At 37.4% G+C, this 21,616-nt stretch overlaps 1 protein-coding gene across 13 annotated transcripts in view; it reads right to left on the minus strand.

The window, feature by feature from the left end:
* DEUP1 (deuterosome assembly protein 1) overlaps nucleotides 1–21,616 on the minus strand; it is a 64,813-nt gene that overhangs the window by 39,231 nt on the left and 3,966 nt on the right. For 7 of the 13 annotated variants that reach the window (XR_001552801.2, XM_015852324.2, XM_015852323.2 and 4 more), the window contains exons 3-9: nucleotides 18,695–18,866; nucleotides 17,504–17,599; nucleotides 15,198–15,320; nucleotides 11,611–11,724; nucleotides 8,418–8,630; nucleotides 1,953–2,089; nucleotides 906–1,011 (exon numbers count right to left, since the gene is read on the minus strand). Coding sequence is in view for 12 of the 13 variants with exons in the window: in XM_015852324.2 (XP_015707810.1) it covers nucleotides 906–1,011; nucleotides 1,953–2,089; nucleotides 8,418–8,630; nucleotides 11,611–11,724; nucleotides 15,198–15,320; nucleotides 17,504–17,599; nucleotides 18,695–18,866 (961 nt within the window). In the remaining variant the exon portion in view is untranslated. Of the gene's footprint in view, nucleotides 1–905; nucleotides 1,012–1,952; nucleotides 2,090–8,417; nucleotides 8,631–9,266; nucleotides 9,403–11,610; nucleotides 11,725–15,197; nucleotides 15,321–17,503; nucleotides 17,600–18,694; nucleotides 18,867–21,616 lie in introns of those variants that run through there. The other 6 variants (XM_015852325.2, XM_015852326.2, XM_015852329.2 and 3 more) reach the window with 6 other exon arrangements.

Raw genomic sequence — 21,616 nt, forward strand, 5'->3', positions numbered from 1 at the left:
TTTCATAATCTTTCTACCAATAAGCATTATATTATCTAAGAAATACAACTACAAGACCAGAATAAATAGCTTTGAGTGCATTTTAATAACTCTTCAAACTGCACACAGTCAGTAGCAGATGGCATTTCATATTTACTAGTGCAAGAGACAGAGAAACACTAGAATTATAAACAAATAGATGTAGATGCAAAAAATCCAAGAGCTAGATCATGACTACCATGCCAAAACTGCTGCAGCGTCCAAGTCAGCTGCATCCAGTTCCAGATGTTCCTGCTTACATTGCTACTCAGTAAAAAACAGACCAAGCCCATGAAGGGAGTTTGGGGCATCCTCTTCCTCAAAGTGTTTTCACTTGCCAAGCCATATGTGATTCCACAGTGCCATGCCACCATTGCTTGCATACAGCACTGAAATATGGAACGCAACATGAAGAAAACTCAAAAGAAAAGAGCATTGCCCTGTGTTCTGCAGCAGATGACTGTTTCAGCTCAGCCTTGTGTAGCTACCAGCCACAGGGACTAACAGTTGATTTGTTAGTATATGTTATATCTGAGACCATCTACAAACAGCTACTTTCCCTCTACAACTTATTAATTACCCATATAACCTTTGAGGGCTTACTACTCATAAGGTGTTATCTGAATCACAGTGATGTTTAGCACTGATCTCTTCTATTACTTTAATAAAGTAGCTGCCTTTGCTGTGAGCGCACAGCATCAAAATACCAATTGCACAACGATACAATTACCATATATGAAAACTTTTTCCATACATGAAAAGTCCACATTCTCCAAAAACTATAGTTTATCTTCTATCTCCACTCTGCACATGACCAAGCCAATACTTCACATTCTCTTTTCAAGATTGCAGCATAAGATCTAGAAACACTTAACAGTATGATGTACCTTGCTCAGCCCTTCTCGTTGGTTTTCTTGACTCTTTGCCTGTAGTAAGAAACCAGCACTTTTATTTTCTGATTTCTCATTCAGTTGTACAAAGGATGATGGATGCCTTAAAATAAAAAACAAACAAAATATGAAATAAGCAGAATGTGCAAGAGTATTTACCTTACAGTGTCTTCTCCTCCAAGTAAAACTGGGAACCTGCTTGCTGATAAAAAAATAAAAATCAACCAAGGAAGAAAAAAAACAACCCAACACCAAAAGAATTAGCCTAAAACAAACTGGATCTTGGAAACTTCTAGAGATTAAGGGCAATGGAAGACTGTGCAGAAAGGATCCTGAAATCTCTTGTTGATTAGTATTTCATATATTCTCAAGATATGGTAGATTAAATAAACCACAAAAACACGAACGTTTACTCAATGAAGGCTAGGAAGAATTGCAGTTGCACTACTCCCAGTGTGTTTTAATGCCAAAGAATATAAGGGCACTTTAAGCAAAGAAATAAAATAGATTGATTTGCAAAGATCTAGGCAACATAAAAGCCTTTTAACACAGCTGACACCTATTGCATGCAATCTCATTCTTTATGAAAATGTTTATTCAAAAATCATTTAGTCTGACCTCTGAATTGCAAGTATCTTTTAAAACAGACTTAATTTGGAATCATCATTGAATCACAGAGTCCTTCGAGTTGGAAGGGAGCTCTGAAGGCCATCTAGTCCAACTGCTCTGCAATGAACAGGGATACCACAGCTAGATCAAGTTGCCCATAGTCTTATCCAGCCTCAACTTGAAAGTATCCAGGGACAAGGCATCAACCACAACAGTAGGTAACCTGTTCCAGTGCCTCACCACCCTCACTGTAGAAGATTTTTTTCCTTATATCTAACCTAAATCTATCCTCCCTCAGTTTGAAGCCATTGCCTTTTGTTCTGTTGACCCTGCTAAAGAGTCTGTCCCCAAATTTTCTTACATTTAAATTAAACATAAGAAAAAAGTTATTAACTCAGTAATCATGAATTCAAGTATTGTCCATAGCATACATACATTTCCTGCTTATCGTTATGCTCTTTGATTTTCAGTAATTCTGCACACAACTGTTGGCATTCCAGTTGTATCTTCTTCCAGAGAGCATCCTGTGATTGCAGCTCATTTCTCATCTCTGAAAAGCTTGTCTCTATGTTCTAAAAAAAACCAAATACACAAAAAGGTAAATAAAATGAGAAAGTAATAGCTCAAAATGCTTTATTTTAGTACATAATTTGATCACAGGGGATATAGTGAAAGCTGAGGTACTCAGCTACTTCTTTGACCCAGTCTTAACTGTCAAAGGCTCTAGGTGCACCGCCCAAGCAATAGAAAGTGAACTGGGAGAAGGAAGATCTTCCCACTGTAAGTGAAGATCAGGTCACATATTATGAACTGGAAGGTAAAGCTTGCTATCTATCATACTTGAAAGGTCATGGCAGTCTGATGAAGTTTGCACTGACTGGAAAAATGGAGACAAATAAACCCCCTTTTTCAAGAAGAGAAAAAATCAGATCCAAGGAAGATAGGCCAGTGAGTCTCACTTCTGAGCCTGGCAAGATCATGGAGCAGATACTCATAAAGTCTCTACTAGGGCAATGGAAAATAAAGATAATGTGATTAGTGATACTCAGCATAGCTTCACCAAGGGCAAATCGTGCCTGACAAGCTTGGTGGCTTTCTATGATGGAGTTACATCAGCAGATAAAGGAAGAGCAACTGACATCACCTACGTGGACTTGTGCAAAGTGTTTGACACTGTCCCGCTTTACATCCTGGTCACCAAATAGGAGAAAAATGAATTTGATGGATGGATCACTCACTGCATAAGGAACTGACTGGATGGTCACACTCAGGGAGTGGTGGTCAACTGCTCAATGTCCAAGTGGAGACCAGTGATAGGCAGTGTTCATCAGAGACTGATACTGGGACTGGTGTTATTTAACATCTTTGTAGGTGACATGGACAATGGGATCAAGTGCACTCTCAGCAAGTTTGCAGATAACACCAGGCTGAGAGTGCTAAAGGGAAGAGATGCTATCCAGAGGGATCTGGGCAGGCTTGAGAGGTGGGCCCATGCCAACATCATGAAGATCAACAAGGCCATGCACAGGGTCCTGCACTTGAGTCAGGGCAATCTCAAGGACAAATACAGGTTGGACAGAAAATGGCTTGAGAGCAGCTCTGAGAAGAAGGATTTGGGTGTGTCAATTGATGAAAGACTCAACATGAGCTGGCAATGTGTGCTTGCAGACCAGAAGGCCAATTGTATCCTGGCTTGCATCAAGAGAAGTGTGACCAGCAGGTCAAGGGAGGTGATTCTGCCCCTCTTCTCTGTTCTTGTGAGACCTCACCTGGAGTACTGTGTCCAGTTCTGGGGCCTCCAACAAAGAAGAACATAGAGCTGCTGGAGCAGGTCCATAGGAGGGCCATAAAGGTGATTAGGGGGCTGGAGCATCTTCCCTATAGAGACAGGCTGAGAGAGCTGGGGCTCTTAAGACTAAAGAAGGGTACAGAGGGACCTTATAGCATCCTTCCAGTACCTGAAGGGGACATACAGAAAAGCTGGAGAGATTTTTTATAATGGTATGTAGCAACAGGATGAGGGGAAATGGCTTGAAACAGGAAGACAATATATGTAGACTAGATATTAGGAAGAAAACCTTTGCTGTGAGGACGGTGAGACACTGGAATAGGTTGTCCAGCAAGGCTGTGGATGTCCCTTCCCAGGTGTTAAAGGCCAGGATGGATGAGGCTTTGAGCAAGTCAGTCTAGTCGGGTGTCTTTGCCCATAGCAGGGGGGATGAAACAAAGGCTAAATAATTCCATGATTCTATAATTTTATGATCACTACTGACACCTGTAATAATGTGTTTGAAAAGATATAAATGCTTTTATCCTGAGTTACATCTCTGAAGAAGGCATTGCTTCCATGTCATCTCCCTTCTCCAGGAATAACTAAAGATCAGATGCTGAACATTCTTCAGCTTTTGCAGTCTTTCAGCCCGTATCTCTGAAACTATCTTAGGAAATTTCAGTGCAAAGTTCTTTGTTGCCCTAAATGTATCTAAAATATGTAGTTTGCTTGATTCAATAGCTTCTTCACACGTGAAAAATGCTTCACGTGTAAGAAGTTGTACTGTAAGTAGCTTGCATTTTTTTTTCCTGACAGCATTTTCAGTTTATAAGCATGAAAACTACAAGGCTATAGAAAGGCTGGATTAAGTGCATATCTTCACTAAATGTTGCTTGAAGGCTTGGAGCAGGTGCCTGTAGACTTAGGTGCTTAGATAAGGCACGTGTTCAGTCAACACCAAAACTAGTTCTATCTCTGTAGAGGTAATTGCCTCTAGATCAGCACCGCCAAATTTTCACATAATCATGAAAATACGTTTCTTATGGAGTCCACAAATCTTGTCTCTATTTTACCTGTCATTTATGGCTGATAATGTGGCCTCATGCTATGTGTAATATTTGAGATCATAAAATCTGAATTCCTATTGCCATTACCATAAGATACGCTAAAATCACATTAAAGATATCAAATAACAAAAGGAGCAACAATAATCAGATTCTTACAATAGCTTTCTGATTTCCTCTCCTTCAAGATCTAGACAAAAGAAAAGGATTTTCCGTGGATGCTGCTCCTTTGCCTTTAAAATAGTTACATCAAAAACTAGGATTTTTTCATAATTTCTTCTTTTTAATATAATATAGGTTCCATATTTAAAAGCAAAAATGAGACTTCTAAACTTTCAAAAGACTACTTTAAAAATGGAATAAAAAAATGACACTGCAAGCAAGGAACTTCAAAGGTTTATTTCCCTTAGAGCCTCACATTAGAATGACCTTCCTTCCAAGAAGCCTGGGGTTTTCCTCTGGCTGAAAGAACTGCCAAAAACAGACATGAAGCACTTTTGGTTTTTTTTATGGGGTCTGTATATACAGATTCATTCATCAAATCCTGTGTTAAATTAAGCCTGAAAGAGCTTTTTGAACTTGGAAATGCAAGTCTGGGCATATTCTAGTGAACTAAAGTTTAATGAATTTTTAAAATTGTCAGCAGAACTTACTTACAATCATCTTAATGACTTCAACATTCAAGAGATAGCCACAACTAGAACATAATATGTTAATTTGAGGTGTGTGTGTGTACACCTCTGATTTGATTATGCAGTGGAAAAGGGGAACACTTCACAGTTTTGTGGTGGAAGTCAGATCACCTGTGGCGCACTGCACTCACCATGCACGTTTACAGAAATTATATTTCCTTCTGTGGAATGTAGTAATGCCAGGAGTAACAGCAGCCACAGCAGTAGCAGCAATTATGCTTGAAAAAGAACTTCAGGTCAATGGTTTCATGCATCTCGTGTATGTTTGCAACTAAGTTTGCCAAACAGTTCATGAGATTGAGAAATACTCTTGGGTCTCAGTTTGGATCTTCTTAAATTCATATTTGCTTCACAGCCAACAAATCCACCTTCCATACAGTTCGCTTTTCTTTCTAACCAGTAGTATGACAGAAACAGGTGGAAGCATACACAAAGTAGTCACGGCGTACAAGATGTGTGTGACGTAATACCATGCTAATTGCCATGGAAATCAAACTTGTCCCCAGCAAGACTCCCATCTCCTGCTCCTCCCTTCACCCAACCCACGTCCAACTAACCTAGTGCTCCATACAGCACTCATATGCTCACCTGCCTACTCCTTCTGGCTGATGACAGACCCTGCACTTCCTGCTTTCTCATATGGATATCCCCCAAAAATACTTCCTCTAGCTTGAAGATTTTCTTAGACAAGGCTACAGCATGCTGCCATCTACTCTCCCTGCGTTCTACAACACTTACTCCCCCTGTTCCAAATATATTCTAATCCAACTACTATTTGTGGCAACCTTTTCACATCCCCAAAAGCAGGTCTTTTCGCTTGCAGACTGATAAACCTGCATGCAGTCTAGTGACTTAGGGAACTAATGTGCAAATCAAATGTATAAACATCACATACACAGGATTTGGTTGTCCTGGCAATACCTGAAATAAATCTCCACCATATACCTTAATTACCGTGAAGTACATTGTAACTAAAGTTAAATGAAGTTAAGAAAAATAGGTGATCTTTCTCCAGATTAAGTCACTACAGGCCAGTCAATATATTCCTGAATATTGAAGTGCTTAAATTAATAAGCAAAATCATCTTACTGGAGAAAAAAGGAAATGAAAATCTTATTCTTGATCTGTTTCAGTCTTTGCTAATAAAAAAGCTGAAGATATGAGGCAGAAAACTCCCCACTGAAGAAGCAAACTCCCCTGCACTGCACTGGTGGAGCAAGTCCAAGACCAGCTCATGAGACTGAACATGTATAAGTTCATAGAGCCAGACAACATGCATCCCAGGGTCCCGAGAGAGCTGGCTGATGTGGTTGCTGTGAAGCTCTCCATTATATTTGAAGAACCATAGCGGTCAGATAAAGTCCCTGGGAACTGGAAAAAGAGAAATATCACTCCCATTTACAAGGAAGGCAGGAAGGAGGACCTGAGGAACTACAGGCTGGTGAACTTCACCTCTGGGAAGCCTGGGAAGACCATGAACAAATTCTCCTGGAAGACATGTTAAGGCACACAAGGGACAAGCAGGTGACCTGAGACAGCCAACATGATTGCACCAAGGGAAGGTCATCCCAGATCAATCTGCAATCTTCTATGGTGGAGTGATGGCAATGATGAACAAAGGGATGGTGACCAACGTCATCTACCTGGACTTCTGCAAGGCCTTTGACATGGTCTCCCACTACATCCTTCTCTCTAAATTGGAGAGATACGGATTTGAAGGGCAGACTATTTGGTGGACAGGGAGCTGTTTGGAAGGTCGCAGCCAAAGGGTGGTGTTCAATGGCTCTCCGTCCAGGTAGAGGGTAGTAATGAGAAGCGTTCCCCAAAGGACTGTCTTGAGTCTGGTACTCTTTAACATATTTATCACTGATGCAGATGATGGGATGTAGTGCACCCTCAGCAAGTTTGCTGGTCACACCAAGCTGAGTGATGCAGTTCATATAGCAGAAGGAAGGGATGCCACTGAGAGGGACTAAAATAATCTCAAGAAATTGGGACTTTGTGAACCTAGTGAGGTTCAACAAAGCAAATGTTTTGCACCTGGGTTCAAGTAATCCCAGATTAGATTACAGTACACAAACTGTGAGAAAAGCTCCTTGAGAGCAGGCCTACTGAGAAGGACTTGGGGGTCCTGGTTGAGGAAAAACAACCTGAAAGAGCAGTGTGCACCTGTATCCTATAAAGTCAGTGATATCCTGTGTTCCATCAGAAGACGAATGGCTAGCAGGGCAAGGGAAGTGACTGTCCCCCTCTACTCTTGCCCTTGTGAGGCCCCAGCTGGAGTACTGCATCTGAGTCTGGAGCCCCAAAAACAGGAAAGATATGGAACTTTTGGAGAGGGTCTAGAGGAGGGCTACAAAGATATTCCAAGGACTGGAGCACCTCCCCTACAAGGATAGGCTGAATGAACTGGCCTTGTTCAGCCTGGAAAAGAGAAGGCTGTGGGATGACTCATTGCGGCCTTGCTGTATTTGAAGGGAGTTTATAATCATCAGGGAAAACAGCTTTTTACAAGAACAGATTGTGACAGGATGAGGTGGAATGGTTTTAAACTAAAGGAGGGGAGATTTAGGTTAGATGTCAGGAGGAAAATTTTTACTGAGAGAGTGCTGAGGAGCTGGAACAGGTTTCCCAGAAAGGTTATGAATGCTCCATCCTTGGAGGTGTTTATGGACAGGCTGGCCCTGGGCAATCTGATCCAGTACTTGATCTAGTTGTTGTCAACCCTGCATGTGGCAGGGGGTTGGAACTCGATGATCTCTGGAGTCCCTTCCAAATCAAGACATTCTGTGATTCTATGATATCTCAGTCTTGTAAGAATCCATAGATTATGAACAAAGGAAGAGGCCCCAACAGCTGTTTTCATAAAGCAGTTGAAAAATGGTAAGCTAGAGATAGGATAAAATCTTTTGCGTCAATGCTGCCAGCCTAGACATTCATTGCACTGAAGAATATTCATAGAACAATAAACCATACCACACACTTTTATATCTACTTATTTAGTATGTAAAGGGCACTTCATGCAACAAGATGTAAAGCAGATAAAGACATTCAATACAAATAGTTTTTATACAAGGAGCCAAGTGAATTAAGATAACTCACTCTGTGGTGCTACAGGAAGAGGAAAGTTATAAAAATCTAGGTAAATAGACAGAAAAAGATATAACTACTGAATATAAAATGTTTTTCAAGTCTTACTCAAAAATTTGACTGTTCACAGCTCATTCCATGCTTCTGCAAAGAATATCCACACAGTAACTGCACAGATCTTGTATATAGGCATCTTAGAACTACTTTTTAAAGTATAGTCGTATTAAATTAATGCTCCAAAATTTATTCCACAGCATTCATGGAAAACGAAATATATCATTACCTGGAACTGGTTTTGGAACATTTTTAGATCCTCATGGAGTTTCAGATTTTCCTCTTCTAGTCTATTCCTGCTTATTGTCATTTCATTCACTGCTGCCCTTAGCTTTTCAACAATTAACCCATCCATTTCTCTTTCAGTCTGGCCATATTTAACAATCTCTTCCTGGTTTTGTTTCTTATCGCTTATCTGGAATTGACTACTCCAGGTTTGCTTCTACAAAACAATAAAATATTTTTAATGAAATTCAATAATTACATCTAAATTTTTAGGGCCAAACAGTTGAACAGTTGCTACTGAAATGACTAAGCTAATTCCCATTTTATCCATCAGAACTTGCTTAGAAAAGATGGCACTTTTGGAAAGGTTTGTATCACTATTCTGAAGAATATTTCCTTTCCTTAGCTTCAAGTTCATCATGCACAGTGAGAATAACATTTCTAAAACTTACAAGGGTACAGAATTTTTCTCTGTTGTGTATTTCCCTGGCACTTTGAGATTAATTAGCCTCACAAGTGAAAAGGTGATTATGATGACCTACTCAAAGCAGTTACCTATAAAAAATGATTTGAGAGAAACATTTCTCTTTGAAATAATGAACTCAGTAGGAGATGCGTGTGTTCACCTCAGGACTGGAATTAACCTTTGACTAAAAGGTGAGTAGTACACTGCTTGTAGCTCAGTTACTGCAGTAACTGTATTTTTTATTTTTTTGTATCATTATTATTAATCTTGTGGGAAAATCATTTGCACATTCAGCATCTCTGGAAACAGTCTTGTACTTCATTCAGTTTCTTCAGTTTCTTGTACTCATTAAATAACTCTAAAAAGAAAACTTCAGAAAATAGGTACCGGTGGTATTTGTGAATTCACAGGCAGTGTGAAGAACCACAATCACTACGGCAACTGTTCAAAAAATTATCCATACAGATCCTTCCACTTGGACACAGCAGCACTAATCTTTCAGAAGACTGAAATTCAGAATTAGCTGAAAAATGACACCAAAATATTACCTGCAAACCATGTATCATATGAAGATACAAAGCTGAGCAAGAACATTTAAATAAAAAATAATTAGTGCTGCATATACTATATTTCCTTGATAAGGACTGCAAAAAGGAATTCTTTCTTTGGACTCCTTTTGAATTCATTGACTATGTTCTCTTAACTTGTGCTGGCTGAAATGGACCACAGGCTGCACAGTAAATAAGAAGCCTAAATAATTTGGCAGGTAAATTTAATGCGTGTGGATAACAAATTAAGGTCTCCAAGATCTAAGTTGTGGAGTTTGACATGCAAGGATGTCAAAGTATCCTGTGAAATAAAAATGCTAGTCTCCATTTGGAAATCAAAGGCCTTACAGAAGAGAATTTGGGCCAAAGTTGCAGAATCTATTAATGATTCAGAAACAATCCTTCAAACTTATCATTAATAAACTAGTCTGATGTAACTAGTGTGATGTTACAGTTGTGATGAAAGCTGTCTACAAAGAGAGTTCGCTGATGACAGTCATGTGAACTTTGGCAGAAAAATGTGGATGATCATCTTAAGTATTCGACTTTGACTTGTCTAATTATACAATCAACTCAACGTGCACCAGCCAGTAGATCTGTCGAGTCAAAGCCCTGCTTTTTTCAGCCATTTGTATGAAAGTTCAATTACAGCAAAAGAACGCTTTCCACGTCTGTAAATGTAATGTAACTGTCATCCTTGGAAACAGTGGGTATGGGTAAAGAGTCTCATAGGAACCATTAAGAACATGTTTCACTAGATTAAGATTCAATGAGCTTAGTCCCACTGGAAAAGAGGATTACCAGTTAGGAACGTAACTGGCTTCCCCATGCTTCATTTTGAGCTGTTTTGTAATCCAAATAATAATTAAGTTATTTCTTTAATTTTTTTTAGAGCATAATAGGCCATCAAGAAATCACTAAATGTATACTTTGATCTAGAATGGAAATATTTTTAAAAAAATAAAGAATATGCTATAGGAGTAAGCTACATAATAAAGAACTAAGTGAACTGACAGGTAAAAAATGGATCAAAAGACCAACAATGGACTGAATGGTAACTGAAAGATGAAAACCATGATTGAAAATGTACAAGTAATCCTACAAACACCTTTATGTGGGTTTCTGGAGCAGCATACCGGGATTCAGTTTTCTCTATAAATTAATGTACATTTCTGACCATAAAATAGTGAGGGGACACCTTAGATTTGATGGAGCTTTATATTTTGACCAAGTAGGAGTGAGATGTACTATCCACAGTGGAAGTTAAATTTCAATCACTCATCACAATTATTGTACAAGGACTGCTCTGCAAGTAACACCTCCCATTTTATTCTGTTGTCCCACAGCGTCAGAGTTGAATGTTGGTGGGATGGCAATAGAGGTTGAAATTTCCTGCCAATATTCTGTTACATTTTGCTGCCATGTGACAGGTGGGCAGCAGAGGGACAGTCTGACAAATTGGAGTCTGACATGGAAGTGTGGAGGAAGGAAAGGTGTGAAATTTAATTTCTCAGTGCGGAAAAAAATCCACACTGACATCCATTAATGCTTACTGAATGTTCATAGAGACCAAACAGTGGATGTGAGCACAGTGAAGCAGCGGGTGGTACGTTTCAGCAGTGGTGACAGTGACAGTAGCTCACCTCAGCTGGTGCAGACATTCACAAGTGTGACATGCAGGCTCATGTTTGTAGCTGGCAAAAATGCATAGCTAATGGAGGTGAGTATGTTGAAAAATAGTGTTCTGCAGCTGAGAATTTGCTCTATCATAACAGTGCTATCGTTTTCTTCGTATCTGTTGTAACTTCCATGGAAACGAGTAAGACAACACTACTTTCAGAGCAATCTATGTGTGTTAGTAAATAGCATAGAAAATAAATCTAAGTCCACAGTATACCTGAGAAATTAAAAAGGAACCTGCATTGCTTTTTGGAGTTATCTTTAGCAGCAAAATCGTACTTTTCATTGTGAGATTTATTTATATTAAAATGAAATTAAGTAACTGCATGTATCAGTGTCTTTCAGTATGGATCTTTCTTACTTAAAATAATGTATCCATTTTTACGTTTGCTAAAAGCTTAGGAGTGTTTAGATTTGAATACATAAGTTAAAATAACTCCAACTGAGCAAACAGCTCATTGAATTCTAAACTTCCTTCTAGGGAAGGAAGGTAGAAATTTTACCTGAAACAAATTACATTGCTCAGACAATAATTTTTGCTGAGTGTCTAAATAAATGAGATGATTTTGGCAGATTGTCCCTTTCTTATCCCATTCTCTCGATTTTGCTTTAAATTCCTGAAAGACAGCAAAAGAAAGTTACTGAGCAGGAGGAAAAATACTGTTTTTCCTTAATTGAAATAAATTATTACTTTTATCGTTCCAAGAAAAGCATAGTTCTGTAGCTCATATGTAATCTTCCCATAATTTTGGAAAGAAGAAAAAAACCCAAGGATATAAAAAAGGCATCCAGCCACAAGCCACCCTCTCTGGGAAAAAAAAATCATCTTAAAGGCTGTTAATCTGAAAAACTTGGGAAGTGAATATATTCACAGTATCATAGAATTGCTCAGGTTGTAGAAGACCTTCAAGATCATTGAGTCCAATTGCAACCTAACCATACTACTGTAACTAACAACACTCTGCTAAGTCATGTCCCTGAGCAGCACATCCAAACAGTTTTTAAACACATCCAGGGATGGTGACTCAATCACCACACTGGGGAGCCTATTCCAGTGTTTAACAACCCTTTCTGTAAAGAAATGTTTCCTGATATTCAACCTAAACTTACCCTGGTGCAATTTGAGGCCATTTCCCCTCGTCCTGTCACCTGTCAGCAGCGAGAAGAGACCAACCCCGCACTCACTGCAAACAACTTTCAGATATTGTACGAGAGCAATAAGGTTTCCCCTCAGCCTCCTTTTCCCCAGACTAAACAGCCCCAATTCCCTCAGTCTCTCCTCATAGAGCATATTCTCCAAGCCCTTAAAAACCTTGTTGACCTTCTCTGGACCTACTGCAGCACCTCCATGTCCCTTATGTACTGAGGTGCCAAAACTGAACACAGTACTCAGTGTGAGGCCTCACCAGTGTAAAGTACAGGGGCAGGATGACTTCCCTAGTCCTGCTCAACACACCATTCCTGATACAAGCCAGGATGCCATTGGCCTTCTTGGCCTCCTGGGCAAACTGCTGGCTCACATCCAACTGTCCATCAGTGCACCAAGGTTTCAATCACTGAATAGAAATGACAGTATTTAAAGTCACTTCACTTCCTGTAAATCTTAGAGTCATGACTATAAAACGCCAATTATATTGGAAAGTATAATAATTATAGGAAAGAATAATCAGCATAGGATCAAACCCTTAATAATCAGACAAATATTTTAAGTGCTTTTTCGGTTGTTCCTTTTCTTGAACAAATGAACAGCAGCTACAGTGAATACATTTTATTTCTTCTAAAATTGTTCAGTTGCTGCTTCTGGAATCTTTTCCTAAGTAAGTTCACCTAGTTTGAACAAAACCTTTTTTAACAGATGTTATTACAATCAGGTTTTGCTAATAATACTTTTGTATTTGGGTTTATATTTGTACTGATATATATTTGTATTTATACTCCTACTTACACTGTTTGAATTTATATTGTATCAGATCTTGTATTCTTGTCACAACTGACTTTAAAGGCAGCATTACACAAATAAATGGGATTGCTCCACAGCTAATAAAGTTCTAGCTCGTCTTGTTTGGATGAACAATTAGCAAAATTACAGTGAATAAGCCTTAATAAGAATTGCCTTTTTCACAATGGAAATGTTGGTTCCAAAAAGGAAGATGAGTTTTTACAATTATCTTAAACTGACAAACTCCTCTACCACACACACACACACACACACACACACACACACTTAGCTTTCATAATATGTGCTTTGGTATTTTAAATGAACAAAAATCTTCCAGTTGCACAAAATGTCCTACAAGTGGAGTTTCAGTCTGCTAAATGAAGACTGCAGGTTCAAGGCATTACTAAAGGACTGCCGAGATTAGTAGATTTTCAACACAGATTATTTCCTTAATACTAGAATTTTCCTGTATATATTCCAAGTGATCATTTTTCACACTGCTTAATTAATCAAACGACAGAATTGTGTTACATTATTTTCTTGTTATAATCCTGAATGAGGTCATTCTCAAATTAGCTGGATCAGACAGTTTCAAAGTAGTGATATATTTAGTCAGTTATCAATGTATAACTCATATATTTTTCTTGTAGTGGCCGTGCTGGTAGCTCTGCTGAAATCCAAAGCTTAGCAGATTTTCTGATGATAAGGACTCTTCCACGTGGAAGAGACATCATTTATGTGTTATATATAGTGACCTGAAGGTTCCTTCTTCTGCAAAATCAAAATACAGATCCTAAAATGCTTTTTAATTGTAATTTAAGTATGAAAGCACTTAAAATCTGTCAGCTCTTAAGTTTTCATTTGTGGGGATCTCCAAGCGTTTACATTGTCTACCATTACAAATTTATGTAAATCTAAATGATGAGCATCGAAGTCCTCACAATGCTTAAAAGCCATGCAACTAGCTCACACTTAGTTTCCACTGGTCTTCTTTTGCTTCCTTTCCCTGCAGAAGCCAGGTCAGTAAATGCTTGAAGCACACATTAATTTTTTTTATGCTCTCTGCAAAGGATGGCCAAAGAAAATCTTGATTATTTTACTGATCCTTCTATGCTACATCAGACTATAGGACAGACTGTTCTCCCAGCGTAGGGAACTCTCAGTTTAATAATCTTCTCTCCAAACAGAATCTGAACCAGAATCTCCTCGTGTTAATTTTCTACATAATAAACTACAGACTGTTTTTCAACAGTTTCTGGAGTTTCTTTTCTGGAAGTTGTTTCATTTTGCAAAGAAAATGTACTGGCTTAGTAAGAAAGCAGAAGGAAAAAAATAATAGAATTAGAGATTATGTTGCTCGGTCCTTTGTTTCTGTGGCAGTGAATGTACCCATAAGAGTATCTGAGAAGCAGCTGACATGTAGAATACCACACTATAGATGCCAATTTTCTGTGCTCAGTAAATATGTAACTGTTCCACAGATAATAATGCAACTTCAAACTTGAGAAGTCAAGGCTGGGAATTCTGTTTAGAGATCAGCATCTTACGCATCCAAGAATCAGTCAGCTAAAATTCACTTCTGTGTCTGGCTGAATAGAGAATATGACTGAATCCTGTCGTCAGCATCACAGATTATCCAGTTCCCCACTAGATACATTGGATTCTGCAGACTGTATTTTTAAGTGCCTTATCCTTGCTAATGTGTGACCTATGGAAAATAAGTACTTCAGTCAAAGTTGTGGATGGCCTCAGACCTGTAAGTGCTGACAGGATACATGTATAACAAACAATTCTCCAGTCCTAAATCCTTATTCTATCTAGCCCTACACAATAAAAGTTGTCCCGAAGTCTGTAAGACTTACATTAATGGTAGATTCTCATGCCTGAAGAGATGATACTATCCAGTATACAAACAGGAAGTAAAATTTATTTATCGTTACATTTGTGAAGCAAATGATGTCTATTAACTCATAAAACTATCAACAACACTAATAAAACTTCAATGAAAGAACAAAACCAGAATATCAAACTATACGCCTTTTCTTATCTGTCATTTGTAGAAGATTCAGATACTTTGAGTTTACATCTGTAACCAAGAAATCAATTTTAGAGGCATACTAAAAACAGAACATGGTAACAAAATATTCTTACCTCCAGTTTCTTGTTTAAATTGCGCAGTTCAAATGATGTCTCCAGGCTTCCTTCACTTTTTTCTCTACTTTGAAGATTTTTTTGTTTTAAAAGCTTTTCATAACTATGTGTCAGCTTTGAAAACTAAAAGTGAAAGCAGAGGGGAGCATACAGAATCTGTCAGGGATTGACTGTGTGACCAAAGTTCTCATTAAACTACAATTGCCTTCTGCAAGTTCTACATACAATACAATAAGGAAGCATTTAATAAAATGGAGATGAACTAAGCTCTCACTTAAATGTAAACCAACATTTCAAATAGGTTCATTTGACAACTACTTAATTATGCTAAAGATTTTTATGGCACCATTACCCATATTGTCATTTCCTCTGGCGCTTACGTGAATTTTTTACACTTGTTTACTGCCATCTTGTGTTAACAATTTTAAAGGGTGCTTCATCAACCAGAATGAAGGATTATCATTAGAATATTTTGGGCTTGCATGTTTCTTTTCTATAATGGAAATTGCTGAAATGTTATGCATTGCTTTCTTCTGGAATCGTGGAGTTCCAAGGAGCATCTTTGAGAATTAGACCCCAAATACTGTTCTGCCTATTGATCTTACTATGAAAGCGTGGCTTAAGTGCCAGAGGCAAAGTCAGGAAGGTATCAGCAGAAATACCAGATTCTTCAGAAGTGTGGTCACTAAACAGTTTGTTACTCTACAAGAGCCTGAGGAGGACTATCGAGAGTTAGAAAGAGCTGCCCTCAAATGCTTATACATTTCACCTCTCTCAGATACTCCTCATACACTGAGAGGAATCATATTCCAGGAGCGTTCAGTTCCTTCCATTGATTCTAAAGGGAGCATGACGTAGCTCAGAGTTGGACATTAAACTCAGCAAAAGTGCTGAGAACAAAATGGATTATCATTCTTGTGCCTTAGGTTTTCTGCCATTTTCAGAATGAGAGTAACTAAGTATCATATGGGGGAAAAAAACAAAACCAGAAAGAAAATAATTAAGATGAATCCCTAAAGATTTTGCTACTTAATTATAACAAAATGCTGTACATTTGAATGAGTGCAAAAAGTGTGGCTTAAGAGTTTCAGGTTACCTATCGGGAACTATTCCTCTAATACAAAAAGATACTTTACTGCAGTCAACTGGAATATAATCAGTTCTGTGGGAAGGTTGCTCTTTAAAACAGTTGTTCACATTAGTATCAAGGGTAAAAAGCACGGAGGACCACAGCAGAAGTGTTATCACAGAGAAAGTTGCTCTGAATAGCCTGAACACTGTTAGGGAGAGCTAGAAAAAGCAACCCTTTCTATTTCTATATCAAGATTAGGAAGGAATAAAAACCGCAAGGGATTTTAAGAAAACATCTGCACAGAAAGATACAATGATGTAAATATTAACACGCTATTTGTGCAAAATTAAATTGCAGCTCTTAAGAAAGTACATTGTTGAAGGAAGTATAATGTTCATGTGAAGATAAGAAGCAAAAGAAAGGAGACAAAGGAGACATAATCTTAAAAATAAATTCTATATTTACTGGCTTAATGGGCTGTGGGTGATAAGTATCACCTCCAAGTGAAAATAATCATTCCTAATTTAGACAATTTAAGAATTCTGTGGTTAAGTATGATGACTGGAAAAAGTTAATTATAATGCTTACTCCCTGGTAGGAGAATTCAAAGAAGGAAGCAGTAGAATAGCAGGAAAAACAGCATGGAGATGTGGACTTGAATTCGTTAAAAACAGAATCAGAATAGTTTGAAATTTATCAAGAATCTGAATTCATAACTGATATAAAAAAAAAACGGAGAGCGAAAGCACAGACACAGAGCAACACATAAATAAAGCCAAAACAACTCCACAGAGCCGGGCTACTCTGATTTTAATGCTGTGTTTCCTTATGGAAAGTTATCACACTTCTATAACAAAGCCTGTAAACCAGTCAAACAAAAACCAGAAAGAAATCTACAGCAAAGTAGTGGCAAGAGCAATTTAAACCTGAAAATTCTCAATGAGCATCCAGATCATATGAGCACGAATCTAATTATGTGTTTTATTTGTTCTCTAAGGTTATATGTTATTAGTCCATAGTCAGAAAATTAAACACTTGTCTTCACATCAAAATCCATCCAAAGAGTTTGTACATGTCAGTACAGAACGACAATGGAGCCAGGCTAGAATTCAGCATCATTTGGATTACACAGTCCAACCTATTCCCAAATTCATAAGGGTGTATCTGTATCATAAGGCATGAATAAGTTTTTTAAAATGCAATCAGAAAATAATGAAACTGATATTTTTCTTACTTGAGATTTAAGTGCACAGAGCTGAGTTTTGTAATTCTGAGCCATTTCATAATTAGTTTTCTTTAAGTTTTCCAGTTGCTGAGAAAGTAGTTCCACCTACAGTTAGAAACACACCATAAAGCCAGGTTGCACCAATCGAACTGCGTATTATATTATGAATTAATGATAAAACCATACGAGCCTGTCATGAAAGACTCTTTAATGGAGCATTTCTGACCCAAATATATAAATGAACTGCTGTGTCCCAACATCAGAATTTTGCTTGAATTGTTTATGTTTTGAATTATCTGAGATTTTTACAGAGACATGAGAAATATGACCAAGACTATACATAACACCTGTGTTTTTCTGGAGAGGCAGTTGTAAGCTAGCTGCAGTATGCTAAGATATTTCAGATAACATCTGTGTATGGGCAAATAGATTGATGCTCTAAGGACTGGCTAGCTGAATTATTCTCTTGGCTCCTCTGACTGCAATGACAAAGGGCAGGTTCCTACAATTGTTTGTTAGGGAAAGAGATGCATTTCAAGTCTCCCACTGGCCCCTGGCTCACACAAGGACACCCATATACAAACACATAACACCTAACTTCAGATGTCTTGCAATAGAGCTGAACGTCATGCCAGAATTCACTGATACTTCTGAAACAATATTCAGCACACACAACTTGAAGTGCAGGTGATGTCAGATCCACTGGTGCCTTCAGTTTGATCAGCAATTCGAAGTGGTAATACAATTCAAATCTTAACTCTTAGTAATAAAATTAACATTCAAAGCCAGTACAGCATGTGAAATGATAAAAATGGAGTATAAACATGAATTACAATGACATAAATTTGCCCAACTTTTGGAGCTGCATTTTTCCATTTAAAATTTCTGATTAAGGTAGAAATATTGTCATCTAGGAAAAAAAAATCAAACTATCTTTTCAAAGCTAAACTGAGAATATTTGATTTAGACTTTCAGGAAATAAAAGAAATAAAAGAAATATGGGACTCTGACATTTTTAGAATCACTTTTCAGAACAGAAGCCCACTTTAAATCAAAATAGTAAAGATAATTTGTGACCTCTAAAAAGCTTGGTATTTTTATATGACAGAACAAACAAGCCTACAAACAGAGCATTGAGATCACACTATTAACTTCCTCACATGATATAAACTTTTTAATAGATCTGATATTTTCAAATACCTCTTGACCCTTTTGTTCCAATTTGCTTTGGGCACTTGCTAATTCTTGATGCTGGATATCCATCTGTTCTTCAAAAGCTTTCATCTTCCTTTCCCATTCTATTTTCTTGCTGTTTACTATGATGTCAACTTGATGCACTAAGTCCTGAAGTTCAGCTTCACATGAAGAGGCTCTAGTAACAATAATAATGAGAAAAAAAACCACTTTTTTTTTTTTTTAAATATAGGATAAGGGAGAAGACAAATTTGTAGTTATATTGGTAAGACTTCATTTTACTTCTGATGGAAATAGCCATTTTTCAACATCAGAAAGGAAAGAAACGGAACAGTTAAGTGATACCTTCAAAAGTTAAATCATAAATTTGCCTGAAGTCCAAACCAGAATATTCAGCACATTCCTGGCTTTTTACCTAGCATAAATACTGTCTGATATGCTCTCACTCGTTCAGGGACAAGCTGTTGTATGAGTGTAAGAAGAAAGTATTCAGGCTGAAACCTCAAAGGACAAGAGTAGGAGAAAGTTAAGTTGCACAGGGCTTCCTATGAAGTGTTGAGTATTGATGGAAGCAGAGCTTACTGGAGGAGGTTATTAAACAGATAGCCTGAAAGCTAGTCACTATCCTTGACTGCTGGTTCAACTCTTACACTGTTTTCCCAATCTCATTGTGGAAAATGAACTTAAATAAAAAGACTTCAATAATACTACTCATTTTTAATACTACCAGGAAGCACAGAAATGAGGGCGGTTTGAAAATGACCTTGTCTTGGGGAGGCCATGAACATTAGAATTTTTCCAAACTTAAGAGGTTAAATTTCAATTACATCCTGCACAGTACAACTTCATTGTCAGTGATGGAATATTTTTTGCATTGCTGCTCTGGGACTATGATGTACCATAAGGAACAAAATGATGGTATGTTGTTAAAATATGAGATATCAGCAACTTAAAGCAGTCAAACCTGCTCTTAGTTACCCTCCTGTACTTATATGGGAGCAATAAATCAGATGGTATATATCATTTAGGGACACATAAAAAGCATCTGAACTTTAATATGAAGATTCATTATTCCACATAAGTTCAAACTGTGTATTTGATAATGAGTATTAGTAAAAAATGAAATAAGAAACATATTTGGTTATGGATAATGTTAGCAAGAAACTACACAATTTTTTAAGCACTCTAAAAATTCCCACTTGTAGAAATGCCCTATTTTACATCTTCATTATATGGTTCTTCTGGGTATCTGAGATTTTTCCCATAAGTGTTTTGGAGACTTTATTGCCCAATAAACTCAATCGTTTTATGAACTGTGGGTTTCTCTCCATCTGTGAATTTACAGCTGGCATTTCAGAACGGCAACTTCTTTAAAAGTTGGGATCTTTCTAAAGCTCGTGGATCTATTCAAATTTTGATTAAATATTCTGGTTAAGAAAAAGAAAATGACAATATAATTAATTAAAACTCTTCCTTGAAACACTTCTAACAATTTTATTTTTCTGACTTACTGCTTCGTATCCATTTAAGGTAAAATTCAGGAGTTTTGTGAAAAGATAGAGGAGACAATGTACATTCCTGCTTAATTCCACTCCATAAAAAAAAAGAAGGGGAATTTTATTCCATTAACACATAAAGCTATTTTTGGACTGCTACAAAGACTGAGCTAAAGTGGCATTTACCTCACTGAAGTGAAGGAAAATCTTTCACTGATTGTTTTTAAGCAGTGAGCAATGTACTGCGTTGTTAACCTCTCACAGCATCTCATTCATTTCCTTTTTGGTAAATCTCTACTTTCCACACATTCCATTAGTGGTATTTGTTATCTACACATCCCTTTCTCATATTAGTGAACTTTTTTTTTTTATTATTTTTTACTTCTTTTTGTATCTTTTTTTTTTTTTTTTTTCCTTTTATGGTTTTAATTAAAGTTTTTTTGTATGCTTGTTTGCTTTGGAAAGTGATAACCTTTATAAATAAACCCTTATGCAGCTTATGACTTTCTTTAGATCTACCTTTATCTTATCTCTGGCACATATTGGGAAGCGTTGAAATGTGCCATCAGTAGCCACTGTTATTTTACCTTGTCCACGAAAAAAAACCCTCATTTAAAATCCTCAGATTACTCCTTTTAGTGCTGTTATCTCTGCATTATGAAAATCGTTATGAAAATTTCTCCATTTTCCCTCTGCAATGATTTATTCTATTACTGCCATATCTACAAGAATGGACAAATAAATCACATCGTGTTTTTTTTCTGCAGTGTCATCTGTCTCCCTCTTAACTCAGTAGATTGTACTGTTAGTAAACACCTGTTTGCTCTTCACTTTTTTCCTGTCACAGCGCCCATTAATTGTGCAATTGATGTTTAATCTAAATTTAAGTTCAATTTCCTCGTACTGCTGCATAATTTCCAAGCCTCATATTATTTTTATTCTTTTGGTTCATAAAACAAGCAATTGTAATCATGTATTTCATAAATGTGATAATCTAAAATGATGGAAAATGTGTTGTAATCTATTACTTTTCACTATATTTTGCACTCCGGTAAGCATCTCTTCTCTTAGAAAAATCTAAGAGTGGTGTCATTGTTTTGAGTTTTCCTGTATTCTATTTTCCTCTTAAAAACATCATCTCAACTAATCTTTCTCAAAATAAGTAAAAGAACAATAACTGGTGACTATTTAATTCATACAAGTTTAAAAGTTACCAACACTCTTGAGTGCACGTAGCTGTGTGGCAAATGCCTTTGTGACTGCCTGTCAGTTTTGTAGTCATTCTAGTATGTCTGTGGCATGATAGTATGAAAAAGTGAACATAGCTACTTCCTTTATGAATTCTTTCCCATTTCCTGGCTCTCTTTCCCTTCCCTTCCCTTCCCTTCCCTTCCCTTCCCTTCCCTTCCCTTCCCTTCCCTTCCCTTCCCTT

Source organism: Coturnix japonica, chromosome 1, assembly GCF_001577835.2.
Source record: "Coturnix japonica isolate 7356 chromosome 1, Coturnix japonica 2.1, whole genome shotgun sequence".
In the NCBI taxonomy this organism is placed as follows: domain Eukaryota; kingdom Metazoa; phylum Chordata; class Aves; order Galliformes; family Phasianidae; genus Coturnix; species Coturnix japonica.